This window comes from Podarcis muralis, chromosome 12 (assembly GCF_964188315.1).
Source record: "Podarcis muralis chromosome 12, rPodMur119.hap1.1, whole genome shotgun sequence".
Classification (NCBI taxonomy): domain Eukaryota; kingdom Metazoa; phylum Chordata; class Lepidosauria; order Squamata; family Lacertidae; genus Podarcis; species Podarcis muralis.
The window spans coordinates 1,152,109-1,172,462 of record NC_135666.1 but is presented as its reverse complement, the minus strand read 5'-3'; the positions used below and the strand labels follow the sequence as shown (position 1 = coordinate 1,172,462).

The following is a 20,354-nucleotide window of genomic DNA, read 5'->3' as shown; positions in this document are numbered from 1 at the left end:
AGGAAGGAACATCCAGCGAGAGGAAAAGCCCACCTCCATGCCACGGATGCTGAAAGGATAGCCCAGGCTTCCTCAGATGTTTTTGGCCTACAACTCTCATGATCCCTAGCGAACAGGACCAGCGGTCAGGGATGATGGGAATTGTAGTACCAAAACATCTGGAGGGCTGAAGGTTGAGGGAGCCTGGGATATACTATATAGTTTTGTAGCCGTAATTCTGTTTAATGGTTACTTTGTTATTGCTGTTACCCTCTGTTTTTAAAAATGTTTCTTAATGTACTGGTATTCTCTTCCTCTCTTTCTGTTTTCTATTCTTTCCTTTTTCTTCTCCCTTGTTTACTTTTATTTACTATAATCACAAGGAGCTTTTTGCCTCTGGAGAGAGAGATATTCCCAGCAAAGGCAAGCCGCCCAGAATAAAAATTATTATTATTATTATTATTATTATTATTATTATTATTATTATTATTATTATTATTATTTGTGCTTCCTGCGTCCCAGGAAGGCCACTCTCTGCAGCCCACAAAAGACTGGGATGCAACAAACGTGTCTGGCTCAGAAATGCCTCCAACAGACTATGGTATTTTTCTCTTTCTAAGACGCACCTGACTATAAGACGCACCTAGTTTTTAGAGGAGGAAAACAAGAAAAAATATTCTGAACCAAACAGTGGGTGTATGATTTTTGTGGTTCATGCTGTGGCCACAGACATGTGATCTGATGGTGAATTTGGGGTGACCCAATGCAAAAATCCTGAGGATTCATGGGTTTTTACCTCCCCCCTCCCAGGCAGCCTCCTTTATCTCTAGAGTCCCTTATCTCCCTCCTGATCGCTTGCTGACCAGCTGCTCAGCTGCTTCCTTTCAACACCCCCTTCCCTCTTGTTTGCCTTAGTGTCTTTTCCTTAGCAGTTTTTTGCTCCTCCTTTTCTTCTAATTTCTCTCCTAATTGATTTAGTCTTCCTGTTTCCGATCAGTGGCTTTGTTTCAACACCCCCTTCCCTCTTTCAAAAAAAAGAGAGCATAATCTGCTTTTTGCCCCTGGGCAATTCTGCTCCAGGGACCACGCATTCGCTCCTTAAGACATTTCCCCTTACTTTTTAGGAGGAAAAAAGTGCGTCTTATGGAGCGACAAATACGGCAACTCACAAAGCCCTTTATTCTCTGCTGCACGACCCCCCCTGCCAGGTAGGCCACTGCCAGAATACTAATACTTTACATACTGCCCTTTATCAAAAGATCCCATTAAGAACACATTTGATGGAGCATCAATAATAAATAATAAGCGTAAAAAATAATCCTAATAGCAGCTTTAACAGGCCAAAGATGGTTTCATGGCTTTGCCTGAGAAAGAGTCTGGTGCCAGGCAGCCAGAGGGCATCCCAGCTGGCGGATTCGCACCCAGGACTCCTCCTCCCCTGTGCTCCCCCCGCCCTGCCCCCCGCCACTCACTCTTCATGAAGTCCAGGTCGGCGGAGGCCAGGGTCTGGGCCTCGGACTCATCTGTGGGCACCTTGGGGTAGCGGGTCTGTTCGATGCCCGTCATGCTGCCGATGCGCCGGCGCTCGTTGAGGTTGTAGCTGCGGTGCCCGGGCTGGGACTTGGAGAGCGCCCTCCCGGGGGAGCCCGCCTCGGCCATGCTGGGCGCCTCCGTGCCTGCGGGTTCCTCGGCATCTGAGCTGTGAGAGAGGCAGACTCACAGGCGGGCACCGCGCCCGCCTCAGGCGCCAAGGAGGCAGCTCTGGGGCGCTGGCATAAAGTGAGGGGAACCTCCTTTCCCTCAACAACTGGGCACCGGTTTCCCCACGAAATCGCCTTGCCCCAGACCTGCCCGCTTGGCCCCTTCGATCGGCACAACTGGCACTCTTACGGGTGCCGCGCAACGGCCAATCTTGCAGGGTGGCAGCACCTATAACCTTTGGAACTCCCTGCCTAGGGATCTCAAGGTGCCTTCCCTGCTCTCTTTTCAGCGCCCGCTAAGAACATTCTTGCTCAGACAGGCCTGGCCAGACGCTCAAAAACCGGCAGCGAGTTTTAATTCTGTTTCTAGTCGGTTTCAACTTTTAGGAAGCCTCCTGGTTGGTCATTCTTGTCTTTGGAAAACGGCTCTGAGGGTTTTTTAACGTGCGACTCCAAAGACTGACCACACTTGCAACTGATGAACGGATGTCCTTGGTTTGGACAAATATATTGATACCTGAAACGAATTTATACGGAATCGAGGGGGTTATTAGTGACCATATATAGATTAGGATGATTATATCACTTCTCTATAGAATAATCTATAGAAAGGAAAGGGATTTAATTATTCCACTGTGCCTTCTGCATGTTTTCTGTCTTCTCCTCTGTCTTTCTTTTTCCACACTCTTTTATTTTCTCTCTCTCTTGATTTTTCTTTTATACATGAAAACCTTTCAATAAAGTATCGATTAAACAAAAAAGACGTTCAAGCAGCACATGATTTCATGCAACAAATAACCTGATTTCAGATGCTGTGGGGAGAGACCCCCCCCCACTTCACGCAGGGAGAATCAACCAGCCCCTGAGCCAGAGCCGACCTTCTTTCAGGGACCCCCCAGGAGGGAGGAGGTGCCCCAAACCCTCTCCCACCCCCTGCACTCCCCCCCAGCTGAAATCTGCTGCTCAGGGCAGACCCCTCCTTCCTCTGGACCCCTGCAAAACCCCCTCCCTTCAGGCCCCCGCCAGCCCCCGGCCCTCACTCACCTGCCTGTTTTGACCCCCTTGGGAGCTGGGGAGCCCCCAGAGTCCGTTGAGGAGCTATGGGGCATCGTGGGGCTGGCTGCCCCCTCCGCCGGCCGGTCTACTCCATCGTCCTCTTGCAAGAAGAACTGAGGGGAGAGAAGCGGGGGGTCATGGGGCTGGGGGGCTCCCCTCCCCTCCTCGGCCTTCTGGGGCCAGGAAGGAGCAGGAGATGCTGGGGGTGGGATGGTCTCCCTCGAGAAAAGGTGGGCTCTCCTTGGAGGCTTGGATGGGGTCTCTCAGGGGATGTTGTCTTTGTATTTTAATCTTGTTTTTTTAAGTTGTATTTCAATCAATTGTTTTATATTTGGTGTTAGCTGCCCTGAGCCCAGTCTTGGCTGGGGAAGAAGAAGAAGAAGAAGAAGAGTTTGGATTTGATATCCCACCTTTCACTCCCTTTAAGGAGTCTCAAAGCGGCTCACAATCTCCTTTTCCTTCCTGCCCCACAACAAACACTCTGTGGGGTGAGTGGGGCTGAGAGACTTCAGAGAAGTGTGACTGGCCCAGCAGCTGCATGTGGAGGAGCGGAGACGTGAACCCGGTTCCCCAGATTGCAAGACTACCGCTCTTAACCACTACACCACACTGGCTCTGGAGGGCGGGGTATATATAAAATTTATTATTATTATTATTATTATTATTATTACAGTATTATTATTGAAGGGGTTGGGCTAGATGACCCTTGGGTCCCTTCCAACACGACAGTTCTACGAACTTACAAACCCCTTTGCCGCTTCCACCACCATCCTGAGCTCCGGGGTGGGGGTGGGGGATGGCCTTGGTCATAGCTCAGAGGATCAATCCCCAGCCTGTCCTGGGATTGCTGAGTCGGGAGAGAACCCCAAAGGTCATTCAGACCAACCCCCGCCAATGCAGGAATCTCAGCTGAAGCCTCCCTGGCAAAGGGCCGCCCCAGCTCTCCCAGGAAGTCTCCCAGCAAGGAGAGATCCTCCACTGGCATCAGAGTTGAGCCAGAATCTCCTTCCTTGTAGAAATGTCGAGTTGGAAGGTGTACCTGAGGGCCATCTAGTCTGACCCCCTGCGATGCCGGAAAGGCAGCTCCAGAAGCCCTGACTGGTGGGCATCCAATCGTAGAGTCAGAAGGGACCCGAGGGTCATCCAGCCCAACCCCTGCAATTCTGGGATCGCAGACTGGTGGAAACAGCCTCCCTGCCTGAACTGCTGCCGGTCCGTGCCGTCCCTCTGAGCACGTCCTCCTGCCCCCCCGACCTACCTGCACCCCCTCTGGAGAGCCGTGCAGGAGCATCAGGTCCTCGGGGGCCTGCTCCGTCTCGGTGTCGCAGGTGTCCTCATCGGCCTCCTCCTCCCCCTCCTCCTCCTCCTCTTCCTCCTCGATGGTGGGGGTCTCCCCGGGGACGGAGGGGCGCTGCGGCTGCGGCTGCTTCTCCTTCTTCTTCTTCTTGGCCTTCCTGGAGACGCCCTTCTTCCTCCGGGGGTCCGAGGGAAGGTGGCTGGACAGCGGGTGGTGGATGTGGTGGGACGACTGGCGGTGGTCTGCAGGGGGAAGCGGGAAGCGGCGTTGGGGGGGCGATTCTGGGGAGGAGGGGGCCTCCAGGGCCACCAGGAAGCCGGCCCAGAATCACAGATGCTACTTAACACCAGTGAAGTTAGCAAAAATGTATCACAAATGCTGGAAATATCAGGAAAAAGAAGGAACTTTTCACCACATGTGGTGGACATGCCCCAAAGTAAAAGGCTTCTGGGAAAGGATTTATAATGAACTGAAAAAAGTGTTGAAAAACACATTTATTAAGAAACCAGAAGCCTTTTTACTTGGTATAGTGGGGGGTGAAATCCCCAAAAAGGATGTTACTTTTTTTCTGTCTGCCACAACAGCTGCGAGAATATTGCTAGCAAAGAATGGGAAGAAACAAGATTTACCAACTATAGAAGAATGGCAGATGAAGATGATGGACTATATGGAACTTGCCGAACTGACTGGGAGACTCTGAGACCAGAGAGAAGAGACGGTGGAAGAAGATTGGAAGAAGTTTAAGGAATATTTGAAAAAAATATGTTGATATTTAAATCTTAGAATAGCTTTGGAAGTGGATATAGGCTGTAGGGCTAGAAGTAGAAGATAGCGTATTTTAAAATAGTATTTGTAAGTGATAAAATGTGAAGATTTTTATGGTAAAAGTAAGCGTGATAAAAAAAATGCTTAAAAATTATTATATATGTAAACTGTAAAGATGAGGTAAAATGAAAATCAGACAGGGGGGACTTGGGGAAGCCCACCTAACAATGTTTAGGAAAAAATAAGGATAAGACAAGAATTTGTTTATATTGTTTTTCTGTTTCTGTTGTTTAGTTGTGTTATAAAATGAATGATTTTTTTTTGGGGGGGGGGAACAAAAGGTAGAAGAAGCAAGAAGGGGGTTATCTGTCCTGGATCTGGTCCTCACCAACAGGAAGGAACCGATTGTCCAAGTAGAAGAACTGGGAAACTGGGTTTATCATATGTGGTGGTCTTGAAATAAGGTCAAAGCTTACGGGGAAATGATATATAATGAATTGAAAAGGATGTTTAGAATAACTTTTATATAAACCAACAAACCAACAAACCAGAAGCTTTTCTTTCAGGAATGATAGGGACAGAATTACCTAAATTGTATAGAAATTTATTTATGTATGCAACTAGAGCAGCAAGAACATTGCTTGCGCCCAAAATGGAAAGAAGCAGAAGTCCCAGCAAAGGAAAAATGGATACAAAAACTTATGGAATACAGTCATACCTCGGGTTACAGCCGCTTCAGGTTGCGTTTTTTCGGGTTACGGACTGCCGAAACCCAGAAGTACCGAAACAGGTTACTTCCGGGTTTCGGCCGCTGCGCAAGCACAGAAGTGCCGGATCGCAACCCGCGTGTGCAGAGATGTGGGTTGCGAACGTACATCCCGCAGGGATCACGTTCGCAACCCGACCATCCACTGTATACCAAAACTTCCTGGAAGAATAAGAAATCAAGATAAATTTTTTAATAAAAGAATGGAGATGGTTTATTGAATATTGACAGATACCGTATCTTTCGCCCTATAGGACGCATTTTTCCCCTCCCAAAATGAAGGGGAAATCTGGGTGCGTCCTATGGGGCGAATGCAGGCTTTCGCTGAAGCCTGGAGAGCGAGAGGGGTCGGTGCGCACCGACCCCTCTTGCTCTCCAGGCTTCGGGCAGCTCTCCGCAAGCCTTGGGAGCCTGGCGCGACTTCCCGCCGCAAAGCAGCCTGCACCACGAAACCCGGGGAGCGCAGCGGAGCGCGCCCCGGGTTCGGGCACATATCCGCAAGCCTTGGGAGCCCGGTGTGACTTCCTGCCAGGCTCCCCAGGCTTGCAGATAGCAGCCTGTTCTGGGGTCAGGGGTCGGGGGAAGCTCGGGCTTCCTGGGGGGGAAATAATTTTTTTTCTTTATTTCTCCCCCCCAAAACTAGGTGCACCCTATGGGCCGGTGCGCCCTATAGGGCGAAAAATACAGTAAATTGTAAACAGATAAAAACATTAGCAGGATTAGTTTAATAACCTGCAGTTTTATAAGAGCATATATTTACAACAGATAATTAAATGAGCAAGTTAAATGAACTTGAATTTGCAGAAGATATTAAGAAATAAACTTAAGGAGCCGCAGCAAAAGAGGGAAGGAAGTCAAATTTTGGAATGTCAAATTGATTGTAAAACTAATGACATGTATAAATTTGAAAAGTATAAATAGAAAACTAAAAAAGAAAGAAAAAGAAGTGACCCTGTACAAAGAGAAAGCTGCCGAGCCCCATTGCCCGGTGCTGACAATGCGAAGGTTGCAGGTTTGACCCCCATGAGGGGCAGCTGCAGATTCCAGCCTTCAGGGGGTCAGACGAGATGACCCCCAAGGTCCCTGCCAACCCAACAATTCTAGGATTTTAATAAAAGGAAGTGAATCCAGGCACAGCCTTGGTCATGAGAGGGTCTTCAAGACACCCCCCAACCAGCTGCCATCCTTGGACTAGATGGCCCCAGGAGGGCCCTTCTGAGTCTAAGAAGTCTTCCCTCGGCCACCATGATTACTGGGACAAGCCCTGCAGGCCTAGGAGGCCGGGCAAAGGGGACCTCCCCCCATATCCAGAGAGAGGCTTCCGCAGGACACAGGTGCTCCACTCACCCGCCACTCACAGGAATGTGCCGGACACCTGCTTGGCATCTAGAAGGCACCAGGCTCACTTTCCAGCCGGGGCCGGAGCCCTGGTGCCTTTATGGTCCGGTTTTTAAATGTATATAATATAGCTTTAATTCTATCAATCTGTTAATGCTTGATTCACACACCCCACAATGTTATTCCTTATTTTTATTTTTAAGCTGCCTTGAATATAAAAGGGTTAATAATAATAATAATAATAATAATAATAATAATAATAATAATAATAATAATAGCTCTGCATTCTCCACCCACCCCATTTCCTCCCCCCCGCCCAGTCTGCCCCCCACCCATTCCTGCCTCTTCAGCCACGTCTTCCAAGGGCAACCCCCCCAAGCTCTGAAGCCCCCCCCAGCAGACCCGCCCCCCCGCCCCTTGGCCTGGGTGCAGGATCCCTCCTTGCTCCCCCCAAAAAAACTCACACTCAAAGTCCTCCTCGCTGTAGCTCCGCCCAGCCTCCTCCACGTTGCGCGGGTGCGAATCCTGCAGGATCTCCTCAAAGCGCTCCACCCGCAGGGCTTTGCTCAGGTCCTTCTCTTCCTCCTCCTCGGCCGCCTTCTGCCCCCCAAAGGTGGGCGACGTGGGGCTGGGCCCATCCTGCTCCGGCTGCGGAAGAAGCCCAGAGGCTGAGAGGGGAAGGAGAGAGACACCCCCCCCCTGCAGAAGCTCCACCTGCTGAGCCCGACTGCTCTTCTCTGGGGTCAGTGGCTCTGCCTTGGGTGGGGTCAGACTAGATGACCGCTGGGGGTCCCTCTACGAGGCAGGAGAGGAGCTTTGCAGGATAAACCTCTGGGACTCTGCGCTTCTCTCTCCTCCATTGCAGGTTCCTGGAGGTCAGCTAGCTGCCTGCCAGCCAGCCAGCCAGCCAGCCAGGGGCTCTTCAGGGGCCATTCCTGCCTGGCAGGGGGTGGTTTGGATGCCCACTGGGGGTCCCTCCCTTCTCTACAATGCCAGGCGCAGCCTCCTCCTCCCTTGCAGGCTCCCCAAACCCTGCAGGATTAACCGGCTGTGCGACTACTGCATGTGAAAACAGGCAGTTTAAAAGGGGGGGGGCACAGCTCAGCAACTCCCCACCCCCAAAAGACGCTCTGCAGCTTGCCAGGATGTGAGTCCAGAGCAGCGCCAGCCTGTGCCAGGGAAGAGGCTGCCGGAGCCCCCCTCCCTCCCCCCCAAGTTCCTGCCCATCCCGCGAGGGGCCCTGGAGGGGGGGTCCCCCTCTCCCTACCTGCGCCATGCCAAGCTGTGCCCCCCCCCACGGCTGCCCCTCCGCTCTCCCTCCCGCCCGTCTCTCTGCGCCTCCTTCTCCGCCGGCCTGGCGCTTTATGATGCTGAGCTCCTCCCGGGCCGGGAAGGTCACTTCGCCCGCAGAGAGGAGGCGGCAGGCGGATCCATCCCCTCGTGCCACTCCAAATATTGACGGGGAGAGGCCCCCCCCTTGCGCCGGCAGACACCCGAGCAGATTAGCCGGCAGGAGGGGGGGGGAGGAGAAGGAGGAGGAGGTCCCCCCCCCAGGACTCAAGGTGACAGCGGCACGGAGGCTCCCAGGGAGAGGGGGGGCATTGCTTCCTGGCACCCCCAAAGTGCTTCACGGGGAGGGGCTGGCTGCCCTCCCCCTCCCCGGAGCCCCCCGAGGCTGGGCGGGTAAGAGGATCTCCTCTGAGGGAGAGTTTTTGCATTGCTATCGGCCAGGGATGCTCCAGGTGCGAATCCTGGATTGCAGGGGTTGGACTGGATGACCCTCAGGGTCCCTCTAAGTCCCCATTTCTCAAGAGGGGGTGCACAGAAAGGCCCCTAAGGGTTGCCCAAGGGGGAGGGCAGGAATATCCTGGGACAGGCCCCCCATCCCATCCCTGCCACTCCTGGTGGCCCCAGGCAACCCCCCCAAGAAGCCCAGCAGGGCTTAGGGTCCCCCTCTGGAGGGCCCCAAAGAGGAGCAACCCCCCCCATGCCACCATGTAAGTCCCAGAACGTGTGGCAATAATGGTGCGTGCCTCTGAGCATGTACAGAGTGCTTTCTGTCTCCGCAGCACAGGCAACAGCCCACGCCCCCATGGAGCCAAGGGCAAGGGGTACCCTGGGCTGGGGGGCCCTAGAGATTTGAGCCATGACCCCCAGCACCAGCTCAGGGAAGATTTGGGAGAGATTCACTTTGGTGTCCCATCTAAACCCGTTTCGTTTAATTTGCATCTGGTCGTAAAACATCTCCGGGTGGTTTACGAGAAACGTTAAAGTTGTCTGTAAAAAGTTTAAAGGGGCTGTAAAGCACTAAAACTAACAGTGGAAACGAATGAAATGAACTCTGAGCGAAAGGGCGGCCAAGCGGGCACCAATCAGAGAAGGCGCTTGGCTGGCGTCAAGTGGCAGGGAGTTCCACAGAGCACGTGCTGCTGAATTAGTCCTCCCAGCTTCTCCCTTTCCCCCCACCTCCCACCCCTCTCCAAGTCACCCAGGAGGGGGTCTCTCCTCTTCCTGCCCCCCACCCAGCAAGCAGTGACAGGGGAACCCCCAGCCTCTGGTGAAAGTCTGCCCCCCACCACATGCCCTCACTTGAGTGGGGGGGGGAAACCTCCCAGCTCCCTTCTCCTTTGCTGAAATGCCCCCCAGGCAGGAATTGCCCCATGGGAGAGGAGAGCTGGTGTTCCCACCCTGTGGGCCTCAGGAGAAAGCTGCACCCAGAGACCCCCCTGCCGCCCCCTCCCCTCCATCCCCCCCCCCCGGCACCCAGGCCTCCCCAGGCGACCAGGTGGCATCCTTCAGCCTGGCAGCGACTGGGGGGTTGGCCTTACCTGTGGGCAGAGCAAGAAGTCCATGGCAGCCCAGGGTGTGGGTGTGTGTGTTTGGGGGGAGGAAGGGGGGGGGGTCCCAGCAGCACCCAGCCCTGCCGCCTCCTCCCAGGCGCTCCTTCCTGGGTCACGGGACTCGCCCAGTTGGGGGGGGGGGGACCGGGGAGCAGGCAGCCATGGAAAGGGTTAATCATTAACCCCACAGGAGTTCAGAGCAGGCGGTTCCCAGTGGGGCAGGAGGTGGGCTGGCGGCTGGGTCCCCCCAGGGCCATAGGAGCCAGCTCCTGGGATCACGGCCCCTTTGGCCCCCCCATAAAATATTCGAGGGGACCGGGACCCCCAAAGTCGACAGGCATTGCCATTTCAAGGGGGTCTTGATGATGCCCCAGCTGCTGCCCTCCATCCTGCCCCAGCCAGGAAGTGGGGCTGATGTGAGGGGAGGGGGCCAAACCAGGCCGGCAGCAGCGGGTGGGTGGGAGGGAGGAGAAAGCTCCCCCCCCCCCGCTGCAATCTCCCCACCCAATTAAAGGGCTGGAGCGCTTTGCACATGCTCTGGAGCTACATCCTGGGAACTCAGTTCTGGGGGTGCTGCAGAAGGTCAGCCGCAGGAAGGGGGTCAGCAAGTTCTCCCCCCCCCCAGCCTGCTCTGGACCTCTGCACCAGCCCCACCTTGACCAAGGGGGCGAGGACACATATCCCAGCATGCACTGCTCTCCCCATCTCCCAGCAGGCCTGTGGGTTTCCTGACCATTCCTGCAAGGTCCCAGCAGGCAGCAGTTCCACAGGGCTTCCTGAAAAGGCTTTTGGGGGCTTGAAGGGGGGGGCAGGGGGCGGCTGGCGCACTGCAAAGCAGGAGCTGCCCCACGGCTCCTTCCCTTCCCTGGCAGGCCTCATCCTGCACGTCTGAGGGTTACACGGCAGGCAGAAATTCAACTGGCAGAGCTCTTCCCATGTCCTCCAGGCTGCTGCAATTTTGCCCGTTAGAGCCCAGCTTCACCCTGGGCTCTGTTCTGAGCTCTGCCCCACACAGGACTGGAGGGGCTGAGCCAGGTGCCCCGTGGGCTGGGGAAAGAGGTGGGCAGCACATGGCGCAGTGCCCGCTTGCGCCCGCTCTCCTGGCACCACTTCCCAATGGAGCAAACCGGGCTCACCTTTCCGGAGCATCTCAGGCGTTGGAAGCCCCCTGCCCGGCCCCCGCCCAGCCCCCCCTGGCCCCTGTGAGGTCCAGAGAGGCTCACCTGAGGGCCGGCCTCTGCTACTCACCCCCTCAACGGCCCCGGAGACCATGTGGTGGAGGTCAGAGGAGACCTGCGGGCGACTCATGGCGGGCTGCGGGCAAAGGCCCCTCTAGCCTTTCTCTTTCTCCCTGGCACTCAGAGGGCAGAGTGAGGGCACCATAACCTGCAGAGAGAGAGAAAAGGCCAATTATCACGGAATCGGGGACCGCCCAAGGTCATCTAGCCCAACCCCCGGCAAGGCGGGAATCTTTTGCCCAAGGTGGGGATGACTCCGACCCAGATGAGGGGCCTTCTGCCTGCCTGGCTGCCCACAGGGCAAATGGCACCTCTGGGGGCTTAGAAGATGCCCCCCCCCCTGCAAGAACCATCCACACAATGGGGAGGGAGGGACTTTTGGCAAGGCAGATGCCCCCTTTCTCCTCCAGAGGGGGTCCCTGATCGGCGCCCCTGCCAGGCGGGCTCCGGCAGCGCCAGCGGGGCAGGAAAGAGCTCCTTCCGGTGCCCAGCGGGCGAAGTCGGGATCCCATGTCTCATGAAATAAAGAACGAGGAAATCGGAGGAGGAATTGGGCAGCGGGAGGGAGGGATTTGGGGGGGGGAAGAGGATTGGAAGCAGAGCTTGGCTGGCCCCCTGCCAGGGATGCTGCGGGTGCGATTCCTGCATTGCAGGGGAGGGGTGGGGCTGAATGACCCTCAGGGTCCCTGCCGAGGAGGAGGCACCTGAGCAGTGAGGCCAGAGGGAGGGGGACCAGGGAGGCGGCACTGGGGGCTTTGGGGGCGAGAGGAAAGTGTGGGGCCCCCCCTCGCCCTCAGCACTGGAATTCGTGGACAAAACTGAATGTCTGAAGATTCCCAAGGGATCAAAGGCAGGACTTATTCTTGCAGGGCAGGCTGGATTTTCCTGGAAATGACCAGGGTTCGGGCAGCAGAATGGCGTCCGGGCAGTTTTTTGCCAAATCAGTAAAATGTCCAGGAACACCCAGACATATCGCAAGGGTGGTAAATCACAACAAAGCCCCTAAACTTAATATTTTTGTGGAGATGTTAAAGGGGGGGAAAAACAGCTCTGGACAAGTTTGTCCAGATTTTCACTTTTGGGAATCTAGGAACCCTAATTGCAGGGCAGAGCTAGACTGTGGAACTCCCTGCCACAAGAGGCAGGCCTGGACACCATGAACAGAGGACTGAGCAAATCCGTGGAGGAGGAGAGGGCGATGGCTGGGCTCCTCAAGGCTCTGCTGGAAACCTAGGGAGGAGTTCGAATCCTGCTTGTGGGTTCCCCCTGGGGGCACCTGGGTGAGACGGCTTCCTCCCTTTAGCTTCCTCCAGCAGCCGGGCTCTGTTGACGGCCATATAGAACTTCCAGGCCCAGAGGCAGTCTACCTGGACTCTGAGCTGCTATGGGGCATTCGGACGCTGCACCCGATGGGCCCCCTTTGGCCTGATCCTGCCGCTTTCTCCTTATGCTCTGTTTCCATGGTTCAGCAAGGGAAGCCCTGTTCACCAAGGGCATGTTAGGAGCCCACGTGGAAAGAGACCCCCGGGAATTTCCCGTCCCCCCACAAACACCCCCCTGTCCTGCTCAGGACCCCCTCCTTCTGCAGCCCCCATCTCAGGGTGGGGGTGTCTCCCGCCATCGCTTCCCAAGCTGCACTTCTGTGACGAGTTCCACCTTCCACCTCGCTGCCTCCCAGGGGGTTGGTCTGGATGACCCCTGGAGGCCCCTTCCCGCAAAGGCCAGCAGCCTCTTCCTCTGGGAAAGCGCTCTTCCTCCTCGCAGCTGCTGCCATGTCCTGACCCGGGGAAGATTCCTGCATCCCAACGAGGAGGAGGAGGAGGAGTGCGGTCTCCCCGCTGGGCCGGCCGGGTGAGGCCGAGGCCACGCTTGTCTTGGCCTGGGGCTCTCCCGCGGCAGCGGGTGCCAAGAGCAACGCCAGGCCCAGAGGGGGATCGGGTCCCCCCAGGCAGCCGGTGCGGCTGGTCTGAGCCGGCCCAGGCTCAGCTCCCCCCCCCCCACTCTGCCGCCTGCTTTCTTGCCATGAATCGCACTCGTGACTCAAGAGAGCGCTGGGGTTGCCCAGCCTGAGTTCCTGTGCCCCAGATTAGGGAGGGTGGCAGGGGGTCTCGGGGCATCTGGGTGGGGCGGGGGGAGAGAACTGGGAGACAGGCAGCGAGGAGGCTCCTTCAGAGGGGAACGTAGCGTTGGGGGGGACCCCAAGCGGTCATCTAGCCCAGCCCCCCGCCATGCATGACAGAGGAGAGTCATCGAATGAAAGAATTGAAGGCTTGGGACCCCAAGGGGTCATCCAGACCAACCCCCTCTCCTGAAATGGAGGAATCACAGCAAAAGCATCCCGGACAGAGCGCCAGCCCAGGGAAGGTGGGTCCTGCCTCAGCTCAACCCCAAAGTGGCCTCTGTGAATGTGCAGAGCGCTTTTCGCTCAGGCTGCTGGGTGGAGCGTTTTTTCTGGAAGCCAGGCAGTTTTTGCCTCCACCCCCCAAGGGCCTGTCTGGACCCCCCACCTCTGACGATTTGCCCCCCACCATCGTGGGGCTGGGCTCCCCCCCCCCTTTGCTCACCTCCGTCGCTCCCCCAGCAACCAGCTGCCCCTGCCTCCAGCTGCCAAGTGAGGGACAGCAAGTTCCCGCCGCCTCTTATGGCTCCCCCTGCGCCTCGTGACGCCAGCTGAGCGGTGACTGTCCCTCACAAGGGACGCTCACTCAGCCTGCTGTCACCCACAGGGCCGAACTCTGGCTCGCCCTGCAGGGAGGGGGACACACACACACTCCAGGCAGGACCCACAGGGGCACCAGCTTCTCACAGCCCCCCCCCCCAAACAGCCCCTCATGTCAGGCCCAGCAATTCCTGCCCTGCTGGGATTCCTGCATCACTGGGGTTGGGCTGGATGACCCTGGGGGTCCCTTCCGAGTCTACAAGGCTATGGTCCTTGTTCCAGATCCCCCCTCCCAGCTGGCAGGCCCCATGGCATTGTGGGCTTCTCTGCCTGCCTCCTTGGCGAGGCTCCCTGGCTGGTGGGGCAGGAATGGCACTCAAGGCCCAGGCTGCCCCCTCCCCAAATAGGGAGGCCTCCCTCTCTGCTTCTCAGAGAACAGAGCAAGCGGGGGCAGGCGACTCGAACAAGCGAGCCCTTTCAGAGTCCAGGGAAGCACAAGCAGCCCCCCCAGTGGAGGGGGGGCGAAAAAGAGCCCCCTCCCCACTCTCTCGGCCACGGCATCTTTTTGCTGAGACAGCATCCCTTGCTTGGCAGCAGGCTGGACTAGAGAACCTTTGGGAGTCCCTTCCAAAACTTGGATGCGATGGCTCTGCCTGGATCCTGCCAGCCTGAGGGGCTGGTGACTCCTGCCCCAAGGCTTTCACAGCCTGCCCCCCAACCCCAATCCCCCTTGCACAGGATAGGCAGGTTGGGGGGCAGAAGATGAAGAGGGTTCCACAGCACCCTCTGCTGGAGGAGCGCAGGAATGCCGGCCCCAGCCAAGCACCGAAAAGCCCCTTTTTCTCATGATGGGGATGGGGGGACCCTGTAACCGCCCCCCCCCCCAGAATAGGGCTGGACTCCAACTCCCATCAGCCCCCAGGGCCAAAGGAAGAAGCCCCTCCAGACATGATGATTGGCAGCTGGAGGACCATGAGCAGAATCTAGATTTAATCTTTCCGGGCAGGGAACTGCATCTGTGTTCATTTGCTAGGGATGGAGAAGTGGGGCAGGCGTGGGGGGGGAGGAAGCTTCCCCCAGGCCAGGCCAGAGGTCAGAGCCGGGACCTCTTGACCCAGGGTCAAGTGCAGAGGCAAAGCCCCACATCAAGAGGGGGCTTTCTTTGGAAGAGGGTCAGCCTGCCCCATCTCTGGGGCAGGGGCTCAGAAGACTAGTGCGCCCCCCACAAAATGCCCCCCCCAGCCCATGCACCCGCCCCTCTGAATAAGCAGATTCCTTTCCTTAATCCGGCCGCCCATGTGTGTAGCAGGAGGGGAGGATTAAGGGCCGGTAAACAAATTTCAGATTGTTCTGGGGAAAGCCGAGCTGAGAAGAGGGGGCCAGACTGGTTCTCACGGGTGGGAGAGTCCGGCCGCCACACACTCCTTCCCCAGCCCAGCAGGAAGGATCGGAGTCACGGGATTGCAGAGTGGGACCCCTGAGGGTCATCCAGCCCACCCCCCGCAATGCGGGGATCTCGGCTCCAGCATCCGGGACAGAAGGCCAGCCAAGCTCTGCTGAAAAACCTCCACAGACTCCCAAGGAAATCGGCTCCCCTGCGGAACAGCTCTTCTTCCCCTCAGAAAGATCTCCCTGACATCCGCTCAGAATTTCCTTCCTTGCAATTTGAATCCATTGCTTTGAGTCCTGATGCAGGATGTGACCCTCCTTCCTTGCTCTCTGCCTGCATTCAGCAGGGCTCAGCCTCTGGGACGCGCCCCTGAGGGCTGAGGTTGCCCCACAGCGGAGAACACAGTCCCTCTGGGCACGTGCAGAGTGCCTTTCCCACACCCGTTGCGGGTGTTTGAAGAGGACCGACCTGCCTCTCCAAGAGGGAATGTTTACTCCCAGGGTGCTGCGGGACAGGGAAACATTGCCACAAAGATGGCCGTCTGCCAGAGGGCTGGACTAGATGTCCTTCAGGGTCCCTTCCAGCTCTACAGTTCTAGGATTCTGAGCTTGGAGAATGCTGTCCTCGGAGGGTTTGATCTCCCAGCATGAAGGGGGGTGCAGCCATTGCAACCCCCCCCCACTGCATCCCTTTAATCTAAGCACTAATGCACACAGGAGGTGGGAAAAGGGCACTCTGCACATGCTCCAAACTGCTCTGCCCCCATTCTTCCTCTGCCCCCATTGCAATCCAGTCCTGCTCCTGCAGCCCCCCCCCTTGGGCCTGCCCCCGCCCAGGGACTGGCACCTCTCTGGCCCCCTCCAGGACCCCCGCCCATGCCTACCCTCTCTGCCTACCTTGGGGTGCCAAGGCGGTGGAGGCCAGCAGCCTCTGAACGGCACCTGCGAGGCTTCTCTCTCCCGGCTCCTCTCTGCCACGCTGCCAATCTCCTGCCTTGGCACCCAGGCGCTCGCCTCCTCCTGAGCCACTCCCCCCTGCGCCACCCAAATATTTCACGGGGCTTTAAGCGGCGGACAAAAGGCCCTTGTGGCCGAGGGAGACGCCGGGCAGATCAGATCCCGGCCAGGCTGGGCCAAAGACCCCACAGCGGCCGACACCCCCCCCCGCACCGCTCAGCGTTTAATTACAGACTGGCGCACCTCCTGAAGTCACATTCCAGGGGCGAGCCCCAACTGGCCCGCCTGATCCCACTAAGGCGATTACGGGGGGGGGGGCAGGGGGGCCTGGCAAAGTCGCGGCAGAGAGGCAGCCTTTCGCCCTGGTTCTCCGGAGGACAGACTGTGCCCCAGTCTCCTGACCCTGGGAGAGGGGGCTGCAGCCAGCAGGCAGAATTACAGGACTGCAGCATTGAAAGGGACCCCAAAGGGTCATCCAGACCAACCCGCTGCAAGGCAGGAACCGCAACTGGAGCATCCGCACAACCTCTGCTTGGAAACCTCCAGGGAAGGAAAGTCTCCCTGCCTTGAGAGATCTTCCTAAGGCTGAGTTGGCATCTCAAACTCTTGAACCTTTATTGGCATTTATGCCAGATTGCAGTAGGGTTTTCCACAATAAAAACCTAAATCTCATGCTTAAGTTAATGTATAACGTTATAGGATACACTTCGTTTCGTGTGGCAGAAACGTGGCCACTATCTGAATCTTCTAGGTCAGGAAGGGGACCTTGTCTTTGTCCAGATGTCGCTCCCCACTAACAACCAACTGATGAACCAACTTCGATCGAATGGTCTCATCCCAGGGACAGTGCAAAAGAAGATGCACGACCCAGTCTAGCTGTGTCATAGAATCGTAGTCGGGTTGGAAGGGACCCCAGGGGTCATCCAGTCCAGCCCCCGCAAAGCAGGAATCTCAGCTCAAGCATCCCTGAGAGATGGTCATCCAGCCTCTGCTGAAAAGCCTCCAGGGGAGTCCACTCTGTGAGTGGCATTTTCTGGACTCTCCCCTGCAGGACTGGCAAAGGGGTCCCATTCAGTCTCGCCAGCAGGGACGCCCTGGGGTCATTCAGGGTGGTCCTAGGGGAGATTCCCCAATTTGGTTCCAAAGTTCTTGGAAATGGTCGTCTAGCCACCTGTGCCTAGTTCTCTCAAATGCAGGATTTCCCGATCAGTAGTGCAGTCAGGATCTCCATTCTTGCCTTTTAATTTGTTATTACTTATTGAATTTATATGATGCCCTCCATCACAAGATCTCACAGATCTGAATCCGGCAGTTTGCGTCCTGCTTCCTAGAGCCGCAGAAAACCAGCTTGCTCCACCTTCCCTTGAGATATGGGAAGATGGCTCTCATATCTCCTTTCAGTCTCCTCTTTTCCAGGCTAAACACCCCCAGCTCCTTCAACCGTTCCTCATCAGGCTTAGTTTCCAGACCCTTGGTCATCTTGGCTGCCCTCCTCTGCCCACCTTCCACCTGGCCAGCATCCTTCTTATAATGTGGCTCCCAGAACCGGACCCAGGACTCCAGGTGGGGTCTGACCAAGGAAGAAGCAAATGCTCTGGAGGTCAGGATCCGAACTCAGGGCTTCAAGTTGCTAGAAAGGAGATTCTGACTAAATTGTGGGAAGAACTTTCTGAGGGCAAGAGCCGTTTGGCAGTGGAGCTGCCTCCCTGGGAGGTGGAGGTTTCAAAGCAGAGGTTGGAGGGCCACCTGCAGGGGCCTAATCAGGGGGCTGGACTACAGGACCTTTGGGGACCCCTTCCCATTCTGCGATTCTAGCACTCCATGGCCTTTGCAAGGGAGCCTGCAGTCGGGAGGGAGAGAGGCAGAGGCGCTATGAGAAAGCGCAAAACCTTCCAAGGAGGACGAAGGTCACTCTGCGAAGGGATCACGTTCAGCCACATCCTTCCTGCTCCTTCTATTGGCACCTCCGCCCTGGGGGGGGGGGCAGGGACTTCTTCTCAGACAGGATTGCCTCTTCCCTCCTGCAATTCCTTTCACGTTTGCTCCCCAAATCGCTTCAGCCCCCCCCCACGCGCTGGAACAGGCTCAGCGGATCCCTGCTTGTTTGACTGCAAGGGGTCAAGTGGGGCTGCTCATCAAAGGGGGTTTAAAACTGGGGTGTGTGTGAAGGAGGACAGTAAATCTTGGAGGCTTGGAAGGGGTCTGACTGCAGCAGAGAGAGATGGAGAAGGCTTTGGGCTTTGATGGAGTTGCCTGATTCACTCCTGGGCCACGAGAGCAAAGAATCCTACAGTTTGTAGGGACCCCAGAGGGTCATCCAGCCCAACCCCCTGCAATGCGGGACCCACAGCCAAGGCTTCCATGACAGGTGGCTTAAAAACCTCCTCCCCACATTGGCCTCTCTGCCTGGACCACAAGAGGAAAAGGGCTGGCCAGAAATACCCTCTCTCAACTGGGCACCCTGAACCAAAGCAGGGCACCTCTACCCTCTGGGCGTGGTTGGTACAAGGCTAGGCCTGAAAGCTCCGCCCCCGAGGGGGCGGGCCAAGTGTCGCAGCCCCAGTGAGGACTAGAAAGTTGCTTCTCATGAGCAACGTGAAAGTCGGATTCCCAGACCCAGTTTTATACTATGCGGCCTAGGACCCACATACCTATGGGACCGCCTCTCCTGGTCTGTCCCACGGAGGACCTTAAGGTCCACAAATGACAACACTTTGGAGGTCCCAAGTCGCAAGGTGGTTGGATTGGTCTCAACTAGGGCCAGGGCCTTTTCAGTACTGGAACGCTCTGTCCCAAGAGACTAGGATTTGACATCTTTCCGCAGGGCCTGCAAGACAGAGCTGTTCCGCCTGGCCTTTGGTTTGGACTCGGTCTGACCCTTATGTTTCCCTCCCCTTACGGTTTTGATCTATGGGCTACTTTGAAAATGAGGCTGCATTTATTGCTCTATTTTATTTATTTTTATTATGTTTTTATTGTAATTTTATTGGTGTTAGCCACCCTGAGCCTGGCTTTGGCCAGGGAGGGCGGGGTATAAATAAAATTATCATTATCATTATCATTATTATTACACGGTCTGCACTGGCCCAATGAAGAGGAGTGGGGTGGGCAGGCTCTGATGCGCAGAGAGAGGCTGCCCCCCGCCCCAGTGGGGTTTCGCCTCTCCCCTGCCTCTTCCAAACACTCTTTGGCTCTCTGCCTGTCCCTGACACAGTGGCGAGACAGTGGAACAAAGACATGAGAGAGACCTGGATTCGAATCCTCACTTGGCCATGAAGCTCAGCGGGTGGGACTGGGAGCGGTCCCTGCTCTCTCCACCTAGCCTTCCTCACAGGGGTGTTGGGAGGATAAAACAGTGGGGGGGGGGAGAGAAGACCCATGCATGCCCCCTTGAGCTCCTTGGAGAAGAAAGATGGGCTTGGCAGCAGTGGCCTCAGTTCTCCAGCTGTGCAATGGGCAGAGCGGGGACAGAGCTGAGCTCACAAGGTGGCACAGTTGCCCGGCTCTGTCGCTCAGCCCACAAGGCCACCCCGAAAGTGACTGACTGCTGGGGGGGGGCTCCCTCCAAGGCTCCAGCATCTGCCACTCTCCCAATTGCCAGCCTCGCCCCCCCCCCCGGTGAGAAGAGCACCCTGCAAAGCCCCAGAGAGAGGCCTGGATGGGCAGAGCCAGCGCCAGGCGCCTGCCACCCGCCCAGACCCAGTTAAAAATAGCCGCCTGCCGCCTCCACAGAGCAAGTAAGACTATCCTGAGGATGAATCACGAGAGTGGCCCCCCCCTGCCCTTCAGCACGTGCTCAGAGGCTCCTTGCGGACGCAGCAGGTTTCCTCTACCAGCCTCGCACACAAACCTCTCTTCCTCCTCCTCCTCCTCCTCCTTCCCCTGCCCTGCACGGCCTCTGCAGATCCAGGAGGGTGCAGAAGCCGGAAGGGGACTCTGCCTCTGCCCTGGAGAGCAAAAGGCACTCTGCGCAGGCTCAGAGGCTACCCAAATGAACGGCGGCATACATGAAGTGTCCAAAGAGATCAGGCCCCCCCAGATACAGCCCTGAAAGCTGACATAAAGGCTGAGGGATGTCATATCGTGAAGCAAGCTTGTGCCTCTGGGCATGTGCAGAGTGCATTTCTGTCAGGCCTGAATAAGCCCCAGAGGCCACAACACTGAGCTGACCAGGTTGGAGGCTGCGGGAGCTGGCAAATATTCCCTCCGCCTCAACCTTTATCCATCAGGAGAACAACCACAGTGTAATAATAATAATAATAATAATAATAATAATAATAATAATAATAACTGTGTTATTTTTACTGTTGTTAGCCACTCTGAGCCTGGCCTCGGCTGGGGAGGGTGGGATATAAATAAATTATTATTAT

At 56.3% G+C, this 20,354-nt stretch overlaps 1 protein-coding gene across 7 annotated transcripts in view; it reads right to left on the bottom strand.

The window, feature by feature from the left end:
* SLC4A2 (solute carrier family 4 member 2) overlaps positions 1–20,354 on the bottom strand; it is a 61,068-nt gene that overhangs the window by 19,301 nt on the left and 21,413 nt on the right. For 4 of the 7 annotated variants that reach the window (XM_077916602.1, XM_028750303.2, XM_028750305.2 and 1 more), the window contains 5 exons: positions 10,990–11,127; positions 7,366–7,549; positions 3,994–4,274; positions 2,724–2,848; positions 1,452–1,678 (listed from right to left, as the gene is read on the bottom strand). In XM_077916602.1, the coding sequence (XP_077772728.1) occupies positions 1,452–1,678; positions 2,724–2,848; positions 3,994–4,274; positions 7,366–7,549; positions 10,990–11,049 (877 nt within the window). In that variant the 5' untranslated portion in view covers positions 11,050–11,127. Of the gene's footprint in view, positions 1–1,451; positions 1,679–2,723; positions 2,849–3,993; positions 4,275–7,365; positions 7,550–9,729; positions 9,879–10,989; positions 11,128–15,924; positions 16,108–16,469; positions 16,595–20,354 lie in introns of those variants that run through there. The other 3 variants (XM_077916601.1, XM_028750304.2, XM_028750302.2) reach the window with 3 other exon arrangements.